At 37.5% G+C, this 22,891-nt stretch overlaps 6 protein-coding genes across 9 annotated transcripts; 3 read left to right on the top strand and 3 right to left on the bottom strand.

Moving 5' to 3' along the window:
- Positions 1–1,720: 1,720 nt before the first annotated feature.
- LOC111803967 lies at positions 1,721–2,969 on the top strand. Of its 3 annotated transcripts, none has more exons than XM_023688593.1 (2): positions 1,721–1,877; positions 2,006–2,969. In XM_023688593.1, the coding sequence occupies exon 2, from the start codon at positions 2,063–2,065 to the stop codon at positions 2,720–2,722; it is 660 nt and encodes a 219-aa protein (XP_023544361.1). In that variant the 5' UTR covers positions 1,721–1,877; positions 2,006–2,062; the 3' UTR covers positions 2,723–2,969. The 3 variants fall into 3 exon arrangements, with proteins under 3 accessions (XP_023544361.1, XP_023544360.1, XP_023544359.1); XM_023688592.1 differs by having other exon boundaries at positions 1,993–2,969; XM_023688591.1 differs by lacking the exon at positions 1,721–1,877 and having other exon boundaries at positions 1,897–2,969.
- Positions 2,970–5,514: 2,545 nt separating this feature from the next.
- On the top strand, positions 5,515–6,825 carry LOC111803966 (1-aminocyclopropane-1-carboxylate oxidase 3-like). The gene is made up of 3 exons (XM_023688590.1): positions 5,515–5,639; positions 5,710–6,270; positions 6,342–6,825. Exons 1-3 carry the CDS (start codon positions 5,532–5,534, stop codon positions 6,621–6,623), a joined length of 951 nt encoding a protein of 316 aa, XP_023544358.1. The 5' UTR covers positions 5,515–5,531; the 3' UTR covers positions 6,624–6,825.
- Positions 6,826–7,918: 1,093 nt separating this feature from the next.
- On the bottom strand, positions 7,919–11,647 carry LOC111803963 (uncharacterized membrane protein At1g16860-like). 2 transcript variants are annotated; one of them, XM_023688586.1, is made up of 4 exons: positions 10,562–11,640; positions 9,143–9,298; positions 8,454–8,665; positions 7,919–8,328 (listed from the first exon to the last, which is right to left on the bottom strand). In XM_023688586.1, exons 1-4 carry the CDS (start codon positions 11,312–11,314, stop codon positions 8,136–8,138), a joined length of 1,314 nt encoding a protein of 437 aa, XP_023544354.1. In that variant the 5' UTR covers positions 11,315–11,640; the 3' UTR covers positions 7,919–8,135. The 2 variants fall into 2 exon arrangements, with proteins under 2 accessions (XP_023544354.1, XP_023544355.1); XM_023688587.1 differs by lacking the exon at positions 9,143–9,298 and having other exon boundaries at positions 10,562–11,647.
- Positions 11,648–12,921: 1,274 nt separating this feature from the next.
- On the top strand, positions 12,922–14,919 carry LOC111803308 (serine/threonine-protein kinase HT1-like). The gene is made up of 3 exons (XM_023687649.1): positions 12,922–13,990; positions 14,059–14,514; positions 14,581–14,919. Exons 1-3 carry the CDS (start codon positions 13,574–13,576, stop codon positions 14,827–14,829), a joined length of 1,122 nt encoding a protein of 373 aa, XP_023543417.1. The 5' UTR covers positions 12,922–13,573; the 3' UTR covers positions 14,830–14,919.
- A 2,456-nt stretch (positions 14,920–17,375) lies between these two features.
- Positions 17,376–18,372, bottom strand: LOC111804018. The gene has a single exon (XM_023688667.1). It carries the CDS (start codon positions 18,341–18,343, stop codon positions 17,747–17,749), a length of 597 nt encoding a protein of 198 aa, XP_023544435.1. The 5' UTR covers positions 18,344–18,372; the 3' UTR covers positions 17,376–17,746.
- Positions 18,373–18,896: 524 nt separating this feature from the next.
- LOC111804514 (probable carboxylesterase SOBER1-like) lies at positions 18,897–22,128 on the bottom strand. Its single transcript, XM_023689345.1, has 6 exons — positions 21,723–22,128; positions 20,579–20,631; positions 20,198–20,321; positions 19,979–20,100; positions 19,287–19,394; positions 18,897–19,200 (listed from the first exon to the last, which is right to left on the bottom strand). Exons 1-6 carry the CDS (start codon positions 22,000–22,002, stop codon positions 19,111–19,113), a joined length of 777 nt encoding a protein of 258 aa, XP_023545113.1. The 5' UTR covers positions 22,003–22,128; the 3' UTR covers positions 18,897–19,110.
- Between the last annotated feature and the right edge of the window lie 763 nt (positions 22,129–22,891).

Genomic DNA, 22,891 nt, shown 5'->3' with positions numbered 1-22,891 from the left:
GGGCCCGACATTGCGTGGAACAATTTCGGGTCATCTCTACGGCCCATAAAATTTAATTTTGTGTTAGATAAAAATGTTTTATTCTTTAATTTATTTTAAGAAATTAATTCACAAAATTATAATATTTTATATAATTGATTTAAATTTTCAGATATCATTAACTTAATTATTTAAATTTGAGATTTTTTCGTATAATTTTTTTAAATTTAAATGTCAGAAGGTTCGTTCAACCATTTTATCAAAAAATGGTGTAGCTAATCGTATATGAACCATGACAACCATGTTTTAAATGGATTGTTACAATGGGAGCTTCGGCCTCCTCTGTCTATGAGCTGTGAATTGTTAACCTTTATTATATGCCTCAGCAGTTTGACCATGTTGTGATTGCTATAAATTTGTGCTCTCTTTTAGTTTATAAATACCACGTATTTAATTATCCAATAATGGCAGTGTCACTATATGCTAGATTCTAGTGTATCTGAATATTAGGTAAGTTTTATGAGTTTGAAATGTGAACCACCACTAAGTGGGTACACCCTGCCTCTTATTCTTCATTTTAATACACAAAATTGTTGACAAGTCCCTCCTATCCGTTCATGCATAAATAAATCATTTCTATATAGTTTAAATTATTATTTTGTTTTTATTCTAAGTCCACTGCTAATAGATAACGGTTTCGGTCCATTATTGATGTGTGATCTCATAATTGGCTGTCCTTGAAGGTCCACTGTCCTTCTTGGTACACCGCCCCGTGTCTGACTCTAATATAATTTACAATAGTCTAGGTCCATCGTTAACAAATATTGTCCGTTTTGGCCTGTTACGTACCACTATCAATCTCATGTTTTTAAAACGTGTCTACTATGAAGAGAGTCTAGCCCTACTCCAACTAACTTTGCAGCTTTTTGTGTCTGGTTCTGATACCATTTGTAACAATCTAAGTCAACCAGTAGATATTGTCTGCTTCTATCTATTATATATCGTCATCAATCTTATGATTTTAAAACGTATTTGCTACGAAGAGATTTTTATATTTTTTATAATAAATGTTTTCTTTCTTTCTCCATCGGGTAATTTAGCATTTGGTGAAAAACAATGTTAACAATGCATCATTATTATTATTATTTTTTTTGTTTATAATGATATTTCATATCACATTCCATTTGTCATGATGCAATATTTTTATTGAATGGTCACATAATTATTGAGTTGCAAAAGATAAAGTAGCTGCATTAAATTATGCTATCTATTTTTTGAAAGGAACTTCAATGCCGTTTATATTGTGTGTTTTTAATATATGAATATATATATATATATATATATATAAACCAAAATTACCTAGGTTGAATTTTCTAGAAACATATTTATATTTGTTACGACATAAGCTACACTTAGCATCACCCTCCAATATTAATATTGCTATATTAAAAAATTCACATCATAACAATTTTAAAATTGCAAATTTAAATTCAAATAACACATCTAATTTTTTTTAAAAATAAAATAAAATAAAGGATTATTTAATTGGTACATTCCTGGACCAGACCTCCGACGAGGCGGCATAATGGGAGTTGACTTAAGCAGCCGGCGAAGAGAGATGGGCGTTAGTTTTGAATATTAATTAAAAAAAAAATGATGAAAGTATTACAAGTATTTAGCAGTTGAATGTGAAGGTGTAAAGCGTAAACTCCCTCCATTTCCTCATTGCTTTGTCGTCTTCTTCTTCTTCTTCGTCTTCTTTGCATTTAAGATCCTCACGACTCGCGTGTTTTAGCTTCGAATTTCGACCCCTTATGGGGCTCCGAGATTAATTAACAACAGAGAGGTGGAATTCATCTGAACCTTTCAAGAAACTCACGAGATTTCCATGGCCGAAGGTAATCCTATCCCCCCCCAACGGCTTTCAGTTGTTTTATTCTGTTCTGTTTTTAATTTTGTTCTGAGAAATTTGTTCGAATCGGAATCGGAATCGGAAAATATGAGTCTTCTCAGAGTGATTTTGCAGGAAGCAGCCAGGCGAGAGACGGAAGCTAGGACGATTTGGGGATTTTTGAGCGACCAAATGGACGGTGTCGATGGAGGAGGGAGGCGGCGGCGGCAGAGTTTAAAGCAACGTCTAGGGTTTAAGGTTATGGGCTGTTGTGGTGCTACTTGGGGTTCCCGGCCGGCGACAGGAAGCGTCAGAGGCGGCGGCGGCGGCGGCGACGACGACGATGACGATGACCAGAGAGTACCGGAGACAGAGGTGACGAATCCGCGCCGATTTCAGGAGGAGAGACAGTTGGATCGGAGTTTTATGAGTCCGTTATCCGTTCCGTCGCCGGCAAGGATGAACTTAGCCACGGCTCTGGCGGCGGAGCGTCGTTTAAGAGCGTCACCGCGTGGAGCGGAGGGGGGATTTGTGGAATCTAGTAACAACGATTTTGATTCACTGGGCGGAATGATGGTAACGGAGACGCCGTTGAAGGTGTCGCTTATACGGCTGCTGAAAGAAACAGACGGTAGCGATGGCGGTCGTGGGAGTTTGGGAGTGGCGGAAAAAAAGAGAGAAGAGGCGGGAAATGATTCGATGTGTTGCGTATGCATGGGGAGGAAAAAGGGAGCGGCATTTATCCCATGTGGGCACACGTTTTGTAGGGTGTGTTCGAGGGAGCTGTGGTTAAATCGAGGATTTTGTCCGCTCTGCAACCGTCCGATCATGGAGATTCTTGATATATTTTGAAGGAGCACGATGGGTGCGATGAAGATGAGCGCAGACGATAGTTGGTGACCGGAAGGAGAAGTGGTTGCCTCAAAATTTCGAGACAGACTGTTTTGATTGGACGATACTGAACGTTGGCCGTATCTGGACGACACGTGGATGCTATGCGGGTGACAGAACTTTTTTACTGACGGGAAAAAGTTAAAATCAACAAATTCGATGTAATTCATAAATTTAAACTTTTTATGTACATGGGATTTAACAACAACTACTACTTCCATGGTTGCATTTTTTTTTCCTTACCAAATATTTGTTTTATTTTATTTTTTAATTCCTTGCTCCTAAGTTTTTAAAATTTTATTTTTCTTTTAATTAAAAACTTGTACATTTTCTTTTGAAATTGCTAGAATTGAAAGAATAAAAAAAATAAAATAATTATTGGTAATAATAACACGAGTAAGTGGACATTTTCTTTAATAAAGAAAATAAGGTTGAGTAAGTTGAACCATTATCCATTAATCACTTTAATCTTTTTGAATTAATAATAATTAGTCAACCATAATNTCTTTTTTTTTTTTTATCTCTAGCTTAATTACTTAATGGGACCTCTCTCAATATCTCAACAAAATATAAATTTAATTTATATTTAAATTACAATGATAAATTTTTATAATCATTGTCCTAAACTTTATGGGCCGTAAAGATGACCCGAAATTATGCCACGACAATGTCGGGCCCGTTTCAATTATTTTGGCCCATTAATGTGTGGTTGCACTAATAATCTCAAATTTGGGCTTTCCATATGAATTCAAAAGTACCTTAGTGGATTCAATTCCAAATCTTAAAAATACTTTTTTTTTATTTATAAATATACTTAAATAATTATAAGTCATATATACTCTAGGCTAAGCTAATTAAAATTCTTATACAACCTTTTGAGCACCGCCACTTATCACACATACCTTTATTTTAATTTAACGCATCTTTTCAAAGTGGAGAATATGAACCTGACCTTTTCATCAACGACATATACTTTACTTGTTCAGCATCTAAATCATGGATAAAATTTTGTATAAAAATAATATCATGAGACGAAATGAAATCCACACATAATAAATAATCCAATTTATCCTAATATAATCTATCATTGAGGTAATTCGAGTGGAAAATGGAACAAATTCTGCATAGAATTGAATAAAAAAAGACTGAGAAAAATAATTAAAAAGAGGAAGAATATGATTCTTAGGAGAGTCTGACAATTAAATTATATAATGCATTGTTTTCATGTAAAATAAACATACTTTATTGATAAATAAATAAATAAATAAATAACCTTTTTAGTGATTTAACATTTACCTTTTCCATTTTTACTTTCCTATCCACCAATTATTGCTTCTCTTTTATTTTTTTTCAATATAATATCCTATTCACTTATTATTATTATTATTATTATTATTATTATTATTAATTCAATTATAGTAATGCAATTGGCACTGAAAATAAATAGTAAGTTTTGGATTTTTATAATATTAAATACCCATTGTCTTTTAAAATATATCATTCTCAAATTTATTTATTCTTCCTGAAATATAATATTTTTAATATATATTTTAAATTTTATGTTTCAAATATGTATAGAGAGGGGCCATGCACCATTCTCAGCTTTTGTCGGCACGTGCATACCTTACAACTACATATGGTCGAGTTAAATTATACAGCCCGTTGCTATCCAATCCTCCTCGTTCACACACGTACAATGTACACATTTATTTTATTTTTAGCTCTATTTTTTAATTAATAGATTAAGAATGAGACATAGAAATAAAATTAGAATTGAAGGTATGAACATAAAAAAGAATATTAAAATATAATATGGGGAGAAGAAAAAACATAGGTGGGTCCCACATAATCCAAGGACAAGCAATTAATTTTCCCTTGTTTTTCTGTTTTATTTCGAAATAATTATTTTAATATTTGATTTTTTCTTTGGGCGGGGAGCCATACCCAATATGCTCCATTATTTACTACTACTTGTTACGGACGAATATATTCTTGGTATTTGAATTTTGCCAATACTTTATATTTAGCTTCCACATTAATTTTAAAACATACGAATCAAAAGTGGTATATATGTTAATTTTAAAACATACGAATTTTGCCTATATATATACATTGAAGTGCATGAATATGTTCAAAGCTTGTTTCTAACAAAAGTGGTATATATATAATATTGATCTCTTCTTTATAAACCCACGATCTTCTACTAAATTAATCAATGTGGGAATATACATGTGGTTCTTAATAACCATAAGTATAAGAATTAGGAGAATTTTAATATTGGAATTCGTGAAAAATATTAATAAAATAGAATTAAAAATTGGTATATTATTATATTGCAATTTGCAAGGTTAGAGAAAAGAGGGTATTTTTAAGGAGCAGAACATGTCATGTGCAGCAACAATGGGTGGATTCAGATGGACAATCATTTTCTTCAAGACCAAAAACAATACCCACTTAATAACTTTTTCTTTTTCTAAATAAATAAATAAATAAATAAATAAATAAATAAATAAATACAAATATATTAGATTGAAAAGGGGGCCCACTTGTTTCTCTCTCTCAAATCCGTTAAACTAATTGATTAATTAATTAATTAACCAATTAAAACTTTACTAAAATCTGCATTAATTAAAAACGATTAATCCGCAAATCCCTAAATTATTCTTTTTTTTTCCTTAATTTTTCTTTAATTTCCCCTTTGTCGCTTCCTCTCTCCCACGCCTATAAATAGCAACCATCTTCAACACTCAAAAAAGCACACTGAGTAACAATGGAGATGGATTTCCCTGTTATCAACATGGAGAAGCTTAATGGCGACGAGAGAGGCGCTGTGATGGACCAAATCAACGACGCCTGTCAAAACTGGGGCTTCTTCGAGGTATATTGTTATGAGATTACACGAATAAGCTTCTGGGGTTGATTTATTTTTTGTTAATTATTTCATATAGTTGTTGAATCATGGGATATCGCACGAGCTGATGGACAAGGTGGAGAAGCTGACTAAGGAGCATTACAGGAAGCGTATGGAGCAGAGGTTCAAAGAAATGGTGGCTAGTAAGGGGCTGGATTCAGTGGAGACTGAAAATAACGACACCGATTGGGAAAGCACCTTCTTTCTACGCCATCTTCCCAGTTCTAACATGTCCCAAATCCCTGATTTGGACCAGGATTACAGGGAGGTCATGAAGGAATTCGCAGTGGAATTGGAGAAGCTAGCAGAGCAAATTCTGGACTTGCTGTGCCACAATCTTGGGCTTGAGAAAGGGTACTTGAAGAAGGCCTTTTACGGGTCCAAAGGCCCCAATTTTGGAAGTAAAATCAGCAATTACCCTCCCTGTCCAAAACCTGACCTTATTAAGGGTCTCAGAGCCCACACCGACGCTGGTGGCCTTATTCTCCTCTTTCAAGACCACAAAGTCAGTGGCCTTCAGCTCCTTAAAGACGGCAAATGGGTTGATGTCCCACCAATGCATCACTCCATTGTCATCAATTTAGGCGACCAGCTCGAAGTATGTGCACAAAAAATGTTATTTGATTATGTTTTGTATAACTTATTTGATTATTTATTTGATATATATAGGTAATTACAAATGGAAAATACAAGAGTGTAATGCACAGAGTGATAGCGCAGACAGATGGGAACAGAATGTCGATTGCATCATTCTACAATCCTGGAGACGACGCCGTAATATACCCGGCGCCGGCGCTGGTGGAGGGAGAGGAAGATAAGGGCAAGCTTTACCCAAAATTTGTGTTCGATGATTACATGAAGCTGTACGTGGGGGTGAAGTTTGAGGCAAAAGAGCCGAGGTTTGAGGCCATGAAGGCTATGGAATCGACTAACCCAATTGCGACTGTTTGAGAACTCCATTTTCCAATAACCCATTAAGACATGGCATTGAAATAGAAAGCTTTTTATTATGTTATCAGAAACAAAATTTAGTGGTACCATAGTGACGATGTTTCGGTGTTGGGGAACAGGGCTTGAAGTTTTTTCTTTTTAAGATATGATAGATGTTTCAAGATTAAATGTTTAAATAATGGATATGTGGACACTTTTCAGATGTGTTGTCTTGTCTTGGTTTCATATAAACTTGTAAGGGATGCTTCATTCACCTTTTCTACGGAAGTGAGATCTCACAATTGACCCTCTTGGACCCAGTGACTGACTCCGTGAGATCTCACAATTGACCCTCTTGGATTTCACAATTGACCCTCTTAGACCCAGTGACTGACTCCGTGAGATCTCACAATTGACCCTCTTGGACCTGATGACCGACTTTCATACCATTTGTAAGAGTCAAACCTCACTACTAGCCGATATTGTTTTTTTTGGATTTAGAAATGGAATTCGACCAAAGTCTCACGTCAACTAGATGAAGATGATGTTATGTGTATATAATTGAAGATAACTCTCTCGAAACGATGTTATCCATAGATTCTTCCGATGTCGAGTAAGGAAGTTATGAATTTTAGAAGATTTGTTGAATTTATGGTGATCTAAGTGAGAACAAAAACAAGGTAACAAAGCTCTCATGAACCTTGTACCTATCTCCTCCAATAATTTCTCTAACAAAATGGTATGGTAAGGTCAATAATTTGGCCTCTCTCATACTAGTTCATCGTTATCCTCTGCTCACCATCATTTCCAAATTTAGTAATCAACGAATGGTGTTTTGGAAAGGGATTAAAAAAATGCTCAATTATCTTCCTCTTTCTGTCACTCAAAATGTCACAAAATGAGCTACAATAAGATATACACATCATTCAGAGCATTGAATCAACCCCACAATTGTTCTTGTTCATGATCATCTCTTTGGCCGCGATGAACAGCGAGGTATAGCCAAGGAAGAGATATCAATCTCTAGATTTTGATTCCCGGATAATATCTCTCTACTTGTAGAACTTTTCAGCCGGCCCAAACACTATTCGAGAATCTTAGCAACGGATTTTGCTATTAATTCTGTGTATATTTCATTCTTTCTGATCCCTTCAAGAACACGTTACGACTTCTAAAATAATTTCTAAGTTAAATTATTTCCAGTTGGTAGATCTTGGTCGAGCTAGTTGGATTTGTCTGAGCTGAATCTGATGCTGAATTCGAGGAACGAATCTGATCATCATAAGCCAATTAGAATTTATATATAGAACACAGAATTCAAAATATTAAGGCATTTTGGCTAAAATAAAGCTTCAAAATACCGATTCGCGTGGGATTTCCCTTAGGATCTGAGTTTTATGTACATAATATAAACAGAGTCAAAAATAAAATACATGGAAGGAAAAAGTGGCATATACGTAATTCGTGGAACTCATTATCGCATCCTTGGGATGTTGTTTTACTCAGAAACTTTAAGGTGAAACTATGGCATATCTACACGGGAACCACATCTGCATTCTGATTATCGTCACAGGTTATGATTAAACCTTCGACATAGGTTGGAAGGAGGCACCGAGCCCATTGACATCCTGTCGACACAGGCTCTGTTGATGGAACTACCATGAGCACGTTATCTTGGCGCTGAACGACCCCCATCACACTCACGGTGCTGCCTTCCTTGATGTACCTGAGAATGATGAAGAAGAAGTAATTAGGTTTGGTGAGGGGCAGCATGCTTGATCATGTTGTGTAGTGAATCGATTTGCACGGAAAATGGATGGGGATTTGGAAAAACAAGTTATGGTGTAGTACCCTTCTTTAAGGCGCATTACACGGTCGTCGCTTGAGAGTTTGCGATCAGCTAGCCAGCCTAGGAAGCTTGGAGACAAGTCTCGGTTTTCATTCGTGACATCGACAACGGTGGAGGGTTTGACAAATGGAGCAACCTTGGCCCCATAGCCTGCTTTCACCAGGGCTCTTAAACCAGTTTGAAAGTCTGATATGTAAAAGTCAGCTACATATCTCTGTATGGAATGTGCAAAAAAGGCAACCCATTACAACTCATCATATACTCTGAAGATGCAGACAAGAATATGGTGTATGCATGCCGTATGAATCTATGTATGCAATTCAGTCATATCATAAAATGTTATCTAATCACCAAACTAATAGCCATCAAGTTCTGTATTATACAGCTCAAGGCCACCGCTAGCAGATATTATCCTCTTTGAGTTTTTCTTTCGGGGCTTCCTCTCAAGGTTTTAATATGCGTCTACTAGGGAGAGGTTTCGTAACCTTATAAGGATTGGTTCGTTCCCCAAGTTCTGTTATACAGCTCAAGGCCACCGCTAGCATATATTATCCTCTTTGAGTTTTTCTTTCGGGGCTTCCTCTCAAGGTTTTAATATGCGTCTACTAGGGAGATGTTTTCATAACCTTATAAGGATTGGTTCGTTCTCCACTCCAAGTATTTAGAACAAAATGGTAGGAAGAGAACTGACCTCAGAATATCTAGATCCCCAAGAAAAGCAGCGGTGTTTAGGATTTGCAGGCTTTCCACCCCATCCTTTATATTCATACAGTTCTGTAGACACATAAACGCACCTCGGTACTCTCTGGTAGGACGACTCGAGAGGAATACTGCCACACGTGACGACCTAAAAGAGAAGGAATGCATATAATACTCAATATCTGAAGAAAAGGAATGGTATACAAAAGTGACCGAGTGAGATGAATGACACATCCAAATTCCCAAATTGGGTGAGAAGAGAACACAATTGAGAAAATTTGTGACAAAAAAACCACAATCATCAAATGATTTTCCTTCCATTTGAAGTCAAACACGACAAATTGTTCATCAATATCTAAGAAGATTTTAGCCTTTTCAGGTCATTACCTCCAAATCATTATGTAGAAATTTAACTAAAAAAAGTAAATTTGATCGACATGAGAGCCCAGAATTGTGTAGCTGTCTTTCCAATTGGTAAGCAACACGACAAAGGGAGAGAAGCCAGGAAACCACCTACCTATTATGAAATTTACATAAAGAACTCTCTATATTCTACCTTACTATAACAGGCCATTCTATAAGTAGCACAAATGTATCTATGCATTTTTACTATAACAAATGTCAAACAAGTCAAGAACGAATTAGACACAAACTTGAAAGTTCAAGGAGTAGCACACAATTGAAAGTTCGAACTCTTCGGAAACATATTAAGTTCTAAAGAAGATGAAGTTGCAGGTTCATAAGAGCATGTAAATGAATGTCTGAAGCTTATCTACTGATCTATATTGAATTTCAAAACATCTGTGATTGATGTGTTGTGAATGCTTTGAAGTGACTTTTCCATTACCATTTTCATCATGAAGTCCCAATAATTTGCCGTCAAAGTCACCAGACAGGGACTAAGAACACTATTTTAAACTTTCAAGAAACAAAAATTCAACAAGCTTTTCAGTACTTCCAGCAAATTCTACAGAACTTATCAAGAGTTTTGTTCAAGCATTGAAATAAGCTACCCGGTTGTTCAAACCTTCAAGAACAAAGTTCATCTGAGAAGAACTGAGAAGAACAATGATGGAGTTTAAAAAAAAACAAATACAGATTTCCAGGAGATCTAATAAAGAGGCCAAATTTGGATTCCTCGTCAAAGATTTATAATAATATTGTCAAACAGTCAGCATCGTATTGACTAATTCAATCCTATTGCGCAATATATATTGATTAGGATACAAATGCTCCATGATTAGGCATAAGACGTAGGATAGTTAAATCAATTGATGGCTCATTACTTTTAATTAAAAACTCAATCAGCTTAACATACCAAAACAAAATGCCATTAAAATAATCTGAAAGCGAGCGAGCGAGAGAGAGAGAGAGAGAGAGAGAGAGAGAGAGAGAGAGAGAGCAAAATTACCCCTGTGACCTTCACGTACTGTCCATCAATAGCACCTCTGAGCTCAGCGTCTGGGTACCTTCTCACAAACCCTATCAACCCCCTTTTTCCCCAAGCGATGTTCCAAAGAATCGCAATCACTGCCGGAACCAAAAGCCCCCCCGCCGCCACCAAAATAATCGGCTTCTTCACCGCCACCATCAGAAACGCGCCAACCAACAAACCGGTGACTAAAACCACAAGAAAAGCCCACACTACTACCTTCGAAACCTTGAACCCTATTTTCACATCTTCGCTTAAGCTCGTGACCGCCGCCCCGTACATCGTCTTACCAAAAGACATCGTCTGCTCCAGAGGGCCGGAGCGCCGCCCTCCGCCGCTACTGGACGATCCAAGAGGACCAGATCCCAAAGGGCCGGAGGTTATGAGGCCGGTTGGCGGGAGGGAAATCGGGCCGGATGATTTCTTGGAGATCGGACCGGAATTAGAGTGCTTAGTGACGGGTCCGGAATTAGGGCCGGATCGTACCGATCCGCTGTTGTGCTGAGAAGACGACGAAGGACGAGAGGATTTAGAAGGAGGAAGGCCGGAAGTTGGGGAATCGACGAGATGGAGGTCAAACATTTTACCAAGCTCCCCTGATTTCTTGACGTCTCCACCAGTATAGGGGACGGCGCGTGAGCCCATTGTAGGCGGCCGCTCCTTAAGCTGCTCAGGGCGGCCGGAGACATAGAGACCGCCACTGAGCTGGTGAGATGGAATTCTAGAGCCCATTAATGGTTGGGAAAATGGGGAAGGAGAGAGTGAAGTGGAAGTGGAGGAAGAGAGTGAATGTTGGTGAGGAAGATGGAAGAGGTGAAGAAGAACACAGTGATGGAGTTAGAGCGGACGAGAAGAGGGGAAGGTAAAATGACGAAAATGGGTCTGCTGTGTTAAATAAATGCCATTTGAGTCCTGAAGATTCGGAAATTGGCGACTGTGGAGATGAGAAGTTGGTGAATGATGAAATGAAGGCGTCGAGCTGCTTAGATTCTGACGGTCGACTGTTCAGCCTCCGTTTTGTCTTTTTACCATTTTATCCTCTCCTCTTTTTAGATTATATGTCCGAAAATAAAAGACAATAATCATAATAATTAATAAATATAAACTACAAATTTAATCAAAACATTAAAAAATGTACTATGTTTTTGTCAATTATAATCATTATTCCACTTTCAACCTTAGGCTTTAAGAGAAAATTAATGTTTTATTTTCATTATTTTTTTTAACCTATTTTCGATTGCAACTTCAACGTGACATCACATTCAATAACCCCAACTTTATATTATAGAATTATTATTTTACATGTTAAAATTTTGCAAACATTTAAAATATATTCAATTTTCCTTTTTTATGTAAAATTAAAATGGAATCTTAAAGCTTTATTTTGATTGGGCCCCCGATTTTAAAATCCGTCTCGTTGTGTTAATTCCATATTGGGCCCAGTAGAGATCTTCCACGATTGTTTTCATCACATCCTCTGGATTTGGTTCAACGGTTCAGATCGTCCCATTTTTCCAAATTTAATATATATGAAAAAAGCTTAATTTCGCTGGACTTGTGTGGACCCTTGATTTTGCTAGTTGCGGATGTGAACGCTTCCTTATTCGATCCGACGGCCAGGATTTCGCCATCTTTGATCTATGTAGTTAGGTGCATGCCACGCCAATTTATTCACTGATTGGAACGTCTAAACCGAACCCTATGCTTTGAATATCGATTTGATATAATATTTTAATCTTCCTCTCCTATGTCCCTAAATCAGTTGTTTTATCTTTTTACCGACCACGGACATGGCTTATAATAAGCTAAATCAGGACTCTCCACAATTGTATGATATTGTCTACTTTGAGCATAAACTTTCGTGGTTTTGGTTTATGCTTCCCCAAAAGGCTCATACGAATGAAGATAGTATTCCTTAATTATAAACGCATAATCATTCCCTAAATTAGTTGAGGTGAAACTTTCATCAACATCCTCAACTTATAAAATGTAGAACTCTCAATTTAACCTATTACAAAGTCTCCAAAAAATGTGCAAGGCTACATCCCAAAAGCACTCTAAATTTGGCCCTTTTAAGAAATGGGTCAAATTAGTTGGGCTAAGTCCAAGAAAATAGTTTGAAATATCGAAAACACTTGCATTTTAGGCTTAGAGTGTGACTCTCATGCTGCAGCAAGAACACTGGTAGCACAGAGTGTCACCCGTCAAGCTATAATTACATGTCGTCCATGACATTACATGATTGAAAACATCGTATACATAATTGTTAATAGAGTTTGGTAGTGGATAAATGACAATATTAGTAGAATCCGTTCACAAGATTAAGATTAGGCGAAGTGGATAAAATCAAATCACGGCGGTGACTAAGAACCACAGGATCTAATGTCCATTACATTAAGCTACACACCAGCATTGACTATGGCTTCAGCCTGGCCCCACGTGTGCCTGCCACTAGTAGACAAAATGAAAAAAGATTAGCCTCGGCATATATGCTCATCTTTTCTAAGCTAATCCATGGAGGCTTTGCCACTTAGCCCACTTCGCATTGATGATGGGAAACAAAACAGAAAGCACAGCAGCTGTGGATTCAGTTGAGAAAAGAACAAATAAAGTTAAAACCTTTTAACAACGAGACGCCAAATCACGAGACGCCCCTGACCTATCCCTTGTCTTTCCACTGCCAAACGACCTAATCCTTCCCCTTTTCCCTCTTCCTTCTCCATCGGTTCAGTTCCCAGAAGCCATGAAATCCCAAGTTCTTTCTTTTCATCAACATTTGCCTAACCATTCTCTCTGTGTTTTCTTCCACTGATTCCATAAATTCATGAAAACCCATATCCAATTTTCATTCTTCTTTAGAACCCATGTTTTTGAATCAGTTCATGCACTTCTTAAAATCAATTCATACGTTCAGAAGGAAGATTCCTTACGATTGTTTGTTTTGACGACATAAACAAGCCTACAATCCTCTGTTTCGCGTAAATAATCTTCATGGCAACCTCATGTTTTGGTTCACTTTGGATTCGAAAATCAAAGAGCAAACCCTTATCAACACCTTCCTCATTGAAATCCCAGAAGAATTCCGAAATGGAAAATATGGAAAGAAGAAGATTTGATAGCTTGGAATCATGGTCGATGATCTTAGAGTCCGACAATGTGGAAACCTGGGAGACATCGAAAGAGGATCAGGAAGAATGGACCGCTGATCTATCTCAACTCTTCATCGGTAACAAATTCGCCTCCGGTGCTCACAGTCGAATATACCGTGGAATTTACAAACAGAGAGCCGTCGCTGTTAAGATGGTTAGAATCCCAAACCAAAACGAGGAAACCAGAGCCAAACTCGAGCAACAATTCAAGTCTGAAGTCGCCTTGCTTTCTCGTCTCTTTCATCCCAACATAGTTCAGGTAAATTTTCATCTTTCCATGGTTAATTCTTTTAATCAAAGTTAAATTCATGGTGGGTTCCTCTTCAGTTCATTGCAGCCAGTAAAAAGCCGCCGGTATACTGCATAATTACAGAGTATATGTCACAAGGTACTCTGAGGATGTATCTAAACAAGAAAGAGCCATATTCGCTCTCAATAGAAACAATTCTAAGGTTAGCTCTTGACATATCAAGAGGAATGGAATATCTTCATTCCCAAGGAGTAATCCACAGAGACTTGAAATCAAACAACTTGCTTTTAAACGATGAAATGAGAGTAAAAGTAGCCGATTTCGGAACCTCCTGCCTCGAAACACAGTGCCGTGAATCGAAAGGAAACATGGGAACTTACCGATGGATGGCGCCGGAGATGATCAAGGAGAAGCCATATACACGCAAAGTTGATGTTTACAGCTTTGGGATTGTGCTGTGGGAGCTCACCACGGCTCTGCTTCCGTTTCAAGGGATGACCCCTGTGCAGGCTGCCTTTGCCGTCGCCGAGAAGGTACCAAATTTCTCTTAATTTTATCGCTGTTTAAATTTCTCTCAATGTCATATTTGAATTTGGCAGAATGAGAGGCCGCCGTTGCCGGCGAGTTGTCAGCCGGCGCTAGCCCACCTGATAAAACGATGTTGGGCGGCGAATCCGTCGAAGCGGCCGGATTTCAGTGACATTGTGGTGGCTTTGGAGAAATACGACGAGTGTGTGAAAGAGGGTCTTCCGCTTGCACATCATAGAAGATTGGTAAACCGAAACGCCATTATTGAACGCTTCAAAGCTTGTACCTCAACCGCGTCTTCAATACCTGTACATGCCTGAGCCGCCATAGCCTCTTCCTAATTTGATTGGATATGAATTAACATTTTAAATATACATTTTCATATATTAAATAGATTTACTATTTTCTTATTTCGTAATTGTTGAATTAAAAGAAAATATATTATTTTTTAATTTGTAGTATTGTTTGAGAAATTAAATTGATGAAGATAAATAGGAATTTAGACATAAATGTTTATTAATTGATATTAAAGGAGTCAAAGAAGGGGAAATTAAGAGAAAAGGGGAATAAAGTTTGTAGAATATAGAGAATTTATTAAACAGAAAAAAAGGAGAAAGAATAAAGGAAAAATTGAGTTTTCGTTGTTAAAAGGGCATATAATCTTTTTAATTAAGATACAATATTAAATTTCTAAGCTTTCTTTTCTTTATTCCTTTCCTTTGGGACCTGCATTTGGTTTAATCAAGGAGTATTTTGAATATCATCCACCTTATTGTGTATATATTTATTTTGGTTTTTTCTTTTCTTTTCTTTTATTTATTTATATATACATATTCCTATTATGTCCATGCCAATTGAATCAATGTTATTAGCTGTGAATTCGAACTTTTTGGTATTTTTCGTTTCTTCAGATGATATGATGGGTCAATCATTTGCTTCATTGGTCCGTCTTGACATGATACGTGAATTGCTCAGTAGTGCTTTGCCACTACCGTAGTTGGCGGACATAGCTTAATGGTAGAGCATAACCTTGCCAAGGTTGAAGTTGTTGAGGGTTCAAGTCCCTCCTTCCGCTCAAGGATTTGTCGTTTAGTGGTAACAAGGAGAATGCATAAGCACCCTTAAAAATGTGTATTTTGTTGTATAATTTAATTTTATTATAATAGATTGTATCCAACAATGCAACCTATGCCTGGTAACAGCTTAAACTCACAACTAGTAGATAATGTTCTTTTTCAGGGTGGATTGTGAGACCCATTGTCCTCTCTAAACTTTTTCAGCAATGACAAAAACTTTTTCAGCGAGGACATAAACTTTTTCAGCGTCAAAGGGGAGTGGATTGTGAGACCCCACATCGGCGGGAGGAGAACGAAACATTTTTTATAAAAGTGTGGAAACCATTATTTTAAAATCTTTAGGGAAAGTCTAAAGAGGACATTATCGACTAGCAATGGGGTTGAGTTGTTACACGTGTCGTTAAACCATGTCTAGTTGATCAAATCGACCATTACTTATATGTAACATGGATGGAGGGATTGATTCGACTACAACTTCTTTCATTGTCATATGTGTTAAGTAATGGTGAGAGTGACATAAAGTTTAAAACTTTATGGAACTCAAGTGAAGGATACACTAATCATCCACCATAATTGCAAAATTTGGACACATGGGTGTGGTATGCCTTTGGAGAAAAAGATGTATCACGGACACTTTATGACACTAATTAAAACTCATAATAGCGATGGTTAAAGTGTTAAAACTACTAATAAGCATGCCTTAAGGGCCCCCTTTTAGGCACTCAATACCAATTTTACTATGCCCATCATCCTCTTCTTTATACACTACTTTCTTCTCATCTCTCCTTTTCAATACCATTTTCTTCTTTCAAAAGAGAGTTAAAAAAATATATATATACCTTCGTTTCAAAAGAAAAGCGTCACCAACTTTTTACATAGAAGAAATTTTCACAATTTTCAATTCCAAGTAGCATTCTCGAGGTTAACTCTTATCAAATGTGATATCCTACGTCGGTTAGAGATGGAAACGAAACATTTTTTTTATAAATGTATGAAAACTTCTCCCTAATAGACGCGTTTTAAAATCGAGAGGTTAATGACGATACGTAACGAACCAAAACGGATAATATATATTAGCGATGAGCTTGGGTAGCTACAAATGATATCATAGTTAGACACCATAGGACGTTGGGCTCTTAAGGGAGTGGATTGTGAGATCTCACATTAGAGGGGAACGATAAGAGTGTGAAAACTTTTTCCTATCCGACTCAAGGCGATGTGTCACCAAGAACGCTGCACCCCAAGAGAGGTGGATTCGGGCGGTTACAAATGGTATAAGAGTCAGAGATTAGGCGTTGTGTCAACAAGAACACTGAACCCTAAGGGGTTGGATTGTGAGATCACATATCTGTTAGAAAGAAAGGGGAACGATAAGGAGGGTATGAAAGCCTCTTCCCAATAGAAGCAGGGTGATGTGTCACCAAGAACACTGGATCTCTAAAGAGGTTACAAATAGTATAAGAGTTAAGACATTAGACACTCTGTCAACAAGAACACTGGCCCCAAGGGGTTGGATCGTGAGATCACACATGTTAAAGAGAAAGAGGAACGATAAGGGGTATATAAAAACCTCCCTAATAGACACAGGGAGTGTGTCGAACGCTGGCGTCCAAAGAAGGTGAGAGACGCATTTACAAATCGTGAGGCTACCTACCTGCCCAAAGCAAAGCATATATAGAAATATATTTGAATATTTATTGCAATATTTGGGTCTACATCATTTCCCATTACTTTGTTGTTTGGTGGTGGACAGCCACTAAGAAGCTTTACAAATCCAACAATCCAAAAAAACACTACCAAATGGATATCAATTTATGAGTTGCAAAGGGCATGCATGCACGATTTGCCAATCACTTGCATTCCATATTCTTTCTATATATGTACAGAGATAGAGACAGAAACAGAGACAGAGACAGAGGTGGGTCATACCTTGCATCGTTTTCCAGTTTTAAATGAAAATCATCAGAATCTCTGCAACTCCAACGCCAACAATGGTGCCCATCATCATCCCCACTACTCTCCATCCATATTCTCAAATTTAACACAGAACAGAGCATCCACATATTATAGCATAATCATCATTCATTTTTTACATGAGGCAAGTAATTTACAGAGACCAGAGCAAACAAAAATCCACTAATTACCGATCACTCTAAATTCATTACCCCCAAGCACTCCAAATTTTCTCGCCCACAAAACTCACGAACCTACTTACCGATCCCCTTTCTTCTCCTTCTTCTTCTTGTCCATTCCCATCGCGGCTGCTCTCCTGCTGCACGGACTCCGATGCCTCCTTCATCTTCTTCCCCTTCCCCACGCTTGATTCACCAGCAACCGATTCCTTATTTTTCTTCCGTCTTTCTTTCTTGAAATTCCTCTGTGTGGTTGCTGTGCCTTTCGATTTGGCCAATCCATCTTCGTAAGCTTCGATTATTTCATGAATAAGTTGCCGATTCGGCGACGAGTCCCATCTCGCCCAGTATCGCCGATAGCACATGAAACAATCGCAGTCGAAAATCGGAGCGTGATCGACACCGACCTTTCCGGCGGTGGGTTTCCGACCGGACTTGCGAGTGCTAGATAAGTTGGAGAGAGAGGCGCTGGTGTTGGAACAGGAGATGAGATAAGCCAGGACTTCCTTGTCATCGGCGGAAAGAACCACAGTGAGGGTGAATATGGCGGCCGGCAAAAACGAAAGGAAGTCGGAAATTATCGGCGGCGATGGATGAACGGTGTTTTTACGGCAAAGCTTCTTCATGGAGGAATAAAAAGAGAGGGAAAAAAAAAAAAAGGAAGGGTGGGATTTTGGTGGAAGCGGGGTTAAGAGTTTTTGAGGTTTTTATTTCAGGCCTTGGAGTTGATGACGTGTGTTGATGGTGAATAGGGAAATATTCACGTGCGACGCACAACTCGATTCCGACACTGCTTTCTGCTCCAATTCACTGATCGATTAAAACCTTCTTTCTCATTGACGGTTGTGATTGATCCGCACGGGACATAGTGGGACCCTCCACGATCACTGCATCAGATCTCTTTCAGGACAACGCACCGAAAAAGATTTCAAGTCAATCGGATTAAACGCTGCCGTTTAAGACTGGACTCGCTTCGACCCCAGTCTTAGCCCATTGCAAAATTTTCAACTTTAATTTAATTCGTTTAAAAAAAAATTGGCCTAGCTTTTCAATTACTGATAACAATAAATTTAAAAGAAAAAAAAAAAAAAAGAGAACAATTTAATGATATTTCTGAAAATGAAAGCCATTGACACGTATGATTTGTGTAATCCACGTATTAAAGATCCAAACACGTAATTGATGAAGAAAGCATATTATATTATTAGCTTATGTGGAATAATCATCATTCTTTGCTTCCTTATGAGTCAACTACAATGCTTCAAAATATTGGACATCATAACCCAGCTTCACGCTTTTCCAACAAAATTTCTCTTAGACTGCGTGTCAAAGTTGTTAATAACATAATGATGTGAAGACGATGAATGTCATCCAGCAAAAGGGTTCAAAGGTTTCAGGAAGAGCTTTGCAGGCGGCTCTTGATCCAGGATTCAAGGTGTTTGAGCTCCTCCGTGCTTATCGAATGACCAAGACCGGGATACGCCTTCAAAATAAGATGACCGAACCATTTTAGACTTTCAATCTCAAAAGTTCATGCACATTTGTAGAAGAGGAAGTCGAGCAAATTACCTTAAATTCGCAGCTTAGTCCAGCCTTTTCCAGGAACGGTGGCCCGGCTTGTCCAGCTTCAAACAATACGGTTCTGTCGTCCATTCCATGAGACCATAAAATTGGTGTCTGTACAAACATTCAAATCTTAGAAATCGTGTGCCATTCTGTAACAATCTAATCCCATCATTAACAGATATTTGTCCTCTTTAGGCGATTCTGTAACAATCTAAGACCACCACTAATAAATATTGTCCTCTTTAGGCGACTTTCCCTCAAAGTTTTAAAACGCGTCTGCTAGGGAGAGGTTTCCACACCCTTATAAGGAATGCTTCGTCCCTTCTCCAATCGATATGAGATCTCACAATTCACCCTCTTTGGAGACCTAGTGTCCTCGTTGGCACACCGCTTGGTGACGGGCTTTGATACCATTTGTAATAGTCCAAATTTACTGCTAGCAGATATTGTCATCTTGGACTTTCCCTTCTGGGCTTCCCTTCAAGGTTTTAAAATATGTCTGCTAGGGAGATGTTTCCACACCCTTGTAAGAAATGCTTCGTTCCCCTCTCCAACCGACGTGGGATCTCACACATTCACCTTTCACACCAAAAGTATCTAAAATGACAGCCACTCCATCCACCATGAATACACATTATAATTCCAACTTTTCAACAATGCTGTAACTAAGGGTCTGTTAATGAAAGAGTGAGTACCCTTTTTGCATCGGGATGTACTCGGTCAAGAATTGTTGAATTGAAAGGAACCCATCCACTAAATACCGCACCTCCTCCTAGAGTCTTTGGATATAGCAGAACGCTAGCCAATGTCAAGGCACCTGCAAGGAGTTAACAGCAATAAGAAGAAACTATCATACAAGAGTTTTATATACAAATCTAAAGCAAATATAGATGGGAGCAGAGAGAGACTAAAACCTCCTTGACTGAATCCACACACAAATATGTTATTTGGACTTATGCCACCATCAACCACCTTGTCTATCTTTGCATGTACACTCTGTACTGCTTCAAGCACCGAGCTTTCAGCCTTTGGAGAATCCTATTTGAAAGAATGGAAAATTTTAAGGAACAATGCTATAAAACACCCAACAAATAGTCCATTGTCGATAGAATTTAGAGTTAATATCCAGAAATTTTAAGCAGAGATGCGTCTTCTTAGAGGTATTAGCACCTTTTTAACAATTGAAGAGTTCAAATATAATAATTTATCTTTGCAGCAAGAGGAAAATTCTTCACATGGGACGACCGTTTCAGGAAGGAAAGAGTATATAAAAATGGCTTAAAGCCTTAACTTACAGCGGTTACTGGAATCTCATGAATGTCAAACCATGAAGGCATCACCGCACCATCTACAAGTGGAAAGAAATAAGCAAATTGAAGAATAAGAAGATTAAAACACTTTTTTTAAAAGAGAAGATGCTGAAGACAACAAGTGGCAGTAGGGGTTGCAATCATAGCCCCATCATATTCTTGGCTTTCCCTTTTAGTTTCCAGGTTAACATCACCCTAGGCTGTTCAAGCCATTCACTAGAGAAGAACTGACAAATCATCTATCAGGCATCGCACTTTCGTCCGATACCATTCTAGAGCATTAAAGCACAAGTTCTATCTTCCTCANGCACTTTCGTCCGATACCATTCTAGAGCATTAAAGCACAAGTTCTATCTTCCTCAGTTCAAGACCAACAGGGCAATTCAAGTTCATCATTACAAATCCAACACACAAAGTATATAATTCCCTTGATTCGAACAAGAAATTGGGTCAATTAATACAAACGAATCAAGCCCACAAAACTACACTCCCTCAACAGGGGAGAAAGTTCATGCAATCACCCAAAAGTATATTTATTAAATTAAACCGCCACAAGTAATTTCACCTAAATTTGAAATAATACAAGCAGACAAAGTTACAAATGAGATATAATCCATCCGTTACAAATCAATCACACAAAGTTACCACTTTGTTCTCTAACTAAATTCTCTCTAAGTCTTCTTCTTTACACGATTCAGAACCAACCCATCCATGGGTTCTCTCATTCAGGTATACACATAATTTTTCTCTCCTGTTGAATTCCGTCAGTTTATGGCTTGGGGTTGAATTGTTTTGATCGAATCTTCATTTCTAATATTTTTTAAGCGTGGAATTGTTTTGATCGAATCTTCATTTCTAAATTTTAGAGTTTAAGGTTTGATAGTGTTTCATGAGATTGTGTACTATGAAAAGCATAATTTCCCACACAAATTCCACATCCAGAACACGGCTATTCACAGACAGAGGAAAAAAAACCCTAAAAATTANTTTTAGAGTTTAAGGTTTGATAGTGTTTCATGAGATTGTGTAGTATGAAAAGCATAATTTCCCACACAAATTCCACATCCAGGACACGGCTATTCACAGACAGAGGAAAAAAAACCCTAAAAATTAAATCAGGAGAACTTACAATTACACGTGACGGGGTTGGAAGGAGCAGAGGGGAAAGACCAGGAAGTGCGCTTGAACGCAGGCGAAGTGAAGAGATTCTTGATTGGCTCGTTGGCAGGACCTGAATCTCCCAATCCATGAAGCCAGAGGATGAAGCTTCGAGCCGCCATTGGATCTAGGGTTATCGAAGAAGATGGATGGGTGCGATGAAATAGAACCAAGAGAATGGTTGCGCTGAAGGTGGCTGCAGAGAGTGCGATCGACTTCGTTAATTGTTGACGAACAGATGCAGTAGCCATAGCTGACCTCCCATTGCCATCGAGTCTTCTCCGCTTGAGTTAATGCGAAAGTGGGGACTGCGGAGAATGAGAATTTTTCTTGAACGACTTCTCATTCACGTCCTCATAAAAATTTTATTAGCACGATATAAGATATGTATATATATTAAATAGAAACTTTCATTTAATATATAATTTTCATTCTTATCCAATTAATGCGTTTCTTAACTTTTCGTATTAGTAAATGTTATATTGGTAAATATTATATGATATATATATCTTAAATGAAATACATTGATGTAAACTTTTAAATTTTTACGCATCCAAATATATATATTTTTTAATAATTTAAAAGCCCAAAAATATTTTTTTAAATAAAATTTAATGTATAAAGGTAAAATTAAAATTTTAAAAATAAAAAATATAATTCAATTCCGTATAATTTAAGCCAGAAATGTATATATAATTCTCTTTTGAAATTGGTTTCACGTATTATTAAAATTTGGTAAGAAATTATGGTATGAGTTACAACCAAACGTCATCCCATAAGCAATTCAATTATACACACTTTCATTTTAGTTGTATAAGATAAAGTAATTTAGCCTTTGTTTGGTAAATTAATAATATTTTAAAAAATGTCACGTATGATATTTCTGGTAATTGTGGTAATTGATCGCACATAAAATTGAATTAAGAACTCAAATTTATCGAAAAAGAATAAACTTTATTGGCACATTTGAGAGAATTTATTTAATTTTACACGAAAAATAATTATAAAATAATTTGAATGGAGATGGTTATTATAGAGCTGAATGAGGGGAGAATCTAGTTGCCTCTGCACATCTTATCGGCCTCACATCCTCTGTTATAATTGTTGGCTGGATCTCCTTGTGTTTCGCATTTGCCATCG

Source organism: Cucurbita pepo, chromosome LG10 (genome assembly GCF_002806865.2).
Source record: "Cucurbita pepo subsp. pepo cultivar mu-cu-16 chromosome LG10, ASM280686v2, whole genome shotgun sequence".
In the NCBI taxonomy this organism is placed as follows: Eukaryota; Viridiplantae; Streptophyta; class Magnoliopsida; order Cucurbitales; family Cucurbitaceae; genus Cucurbita; species Cucurbita pepo.
This window is presented reverse-complemented; position numbering and strand designations above follow the sequence as displayed.

Coding starts and splice junctions, on each gene's coding strand:
- LOC111804514 (XM_023689345.1), bottom strand. CDS start 22,002: ATGGCTACTGCATCTGTTCGTCAACAATTAACGAAGTCGATCGCACTC. Junction 20,322..20,578: donor ATGAGATTCCAGTAACCGCT/GTAAGTTAAGGC, acceptor TCTTTCAAATAG/GATTCTCCAAAGGCTGAAAG. Junction 19,395..19,978: donor TACATCCCGATGCAAAAAGG/GTACTCACTCTT, acceptor ATGTTTGTACAG/ACACCAATTTTATGGTCTCA.
- LOC111803308 (XM_023687649.1), top strand. CDS start 13,574: ATGGCAACCTCATGTTTTGGTTCACTTTGGATTCGAAAATCAAAGAGC. Junction 13,991..14,058: donor TTCATCCCAACATAGTTCAG/GTAAATTTTCAT, acceptor GTTCCTCTTCAG/TTCATTGCAGCCAGTAAAAA. Junction 14,515..14,580: donor CCTTTGCCGTCGCCGAGAAG/GTACCAAATTTC, acceptor TGAATTTGGCAG/AATGAGAGGCCGCCGTTGCC.
- LOC111803963 (XM_023688586.1), bottom strand. CDS start 11,314: ATGGGCTCTAGAATTCCATCTCACCAGCTCAGTGGCGGTCTCTATGTC. Junction 8,666..9,142: donor GGGGATCTAGATATTCTGAG/GTCAGTTCTCTT, acceptor CATTCCATACAG/AGATATGTAGCTGACTTTTA. Junction 8,329..8,453: donor GTAATGCGCCTTAAAGAAGG/GTACTACACCAT, acceptor CATCATTCTCAG/GTACATCAAGGAAGGCAGCA.
- LOC111803967 (XM_023688591.1), top strand. CDS start 1,979: ATGAGTCTTCTCAGAGTGATTTTGCAGGAAGCAGCCAGGCGAGAGACG.
- LOC111803966 (XM_023688590.1), top strand. CDS start 5,532: ATGGAGATGGATTTCCCTGTTATCAACATGGAGAAGCTTAATGGCGAC. Junction 5,640..5,709: donor AAAACTGGGGCTTCTTCGAG/GTATATTGTTAT, acceptor TATTTCATATAG/TTGTTGAATCATGGGATATC. Junction 6,271..6,341: donor ATTTAGGCGACCAGCTCGAA/GTATGTGCACAA, acceptor TGATATATATAG/GTAATTACAAATGGAAAATA.
- LOC111804018 (XM_023688667.1), bottom strand. CDS start 18,343: ATGAAGAAGCTTTGCCGTAAAAACACCGTTCATCCATCGCCGCCGATA.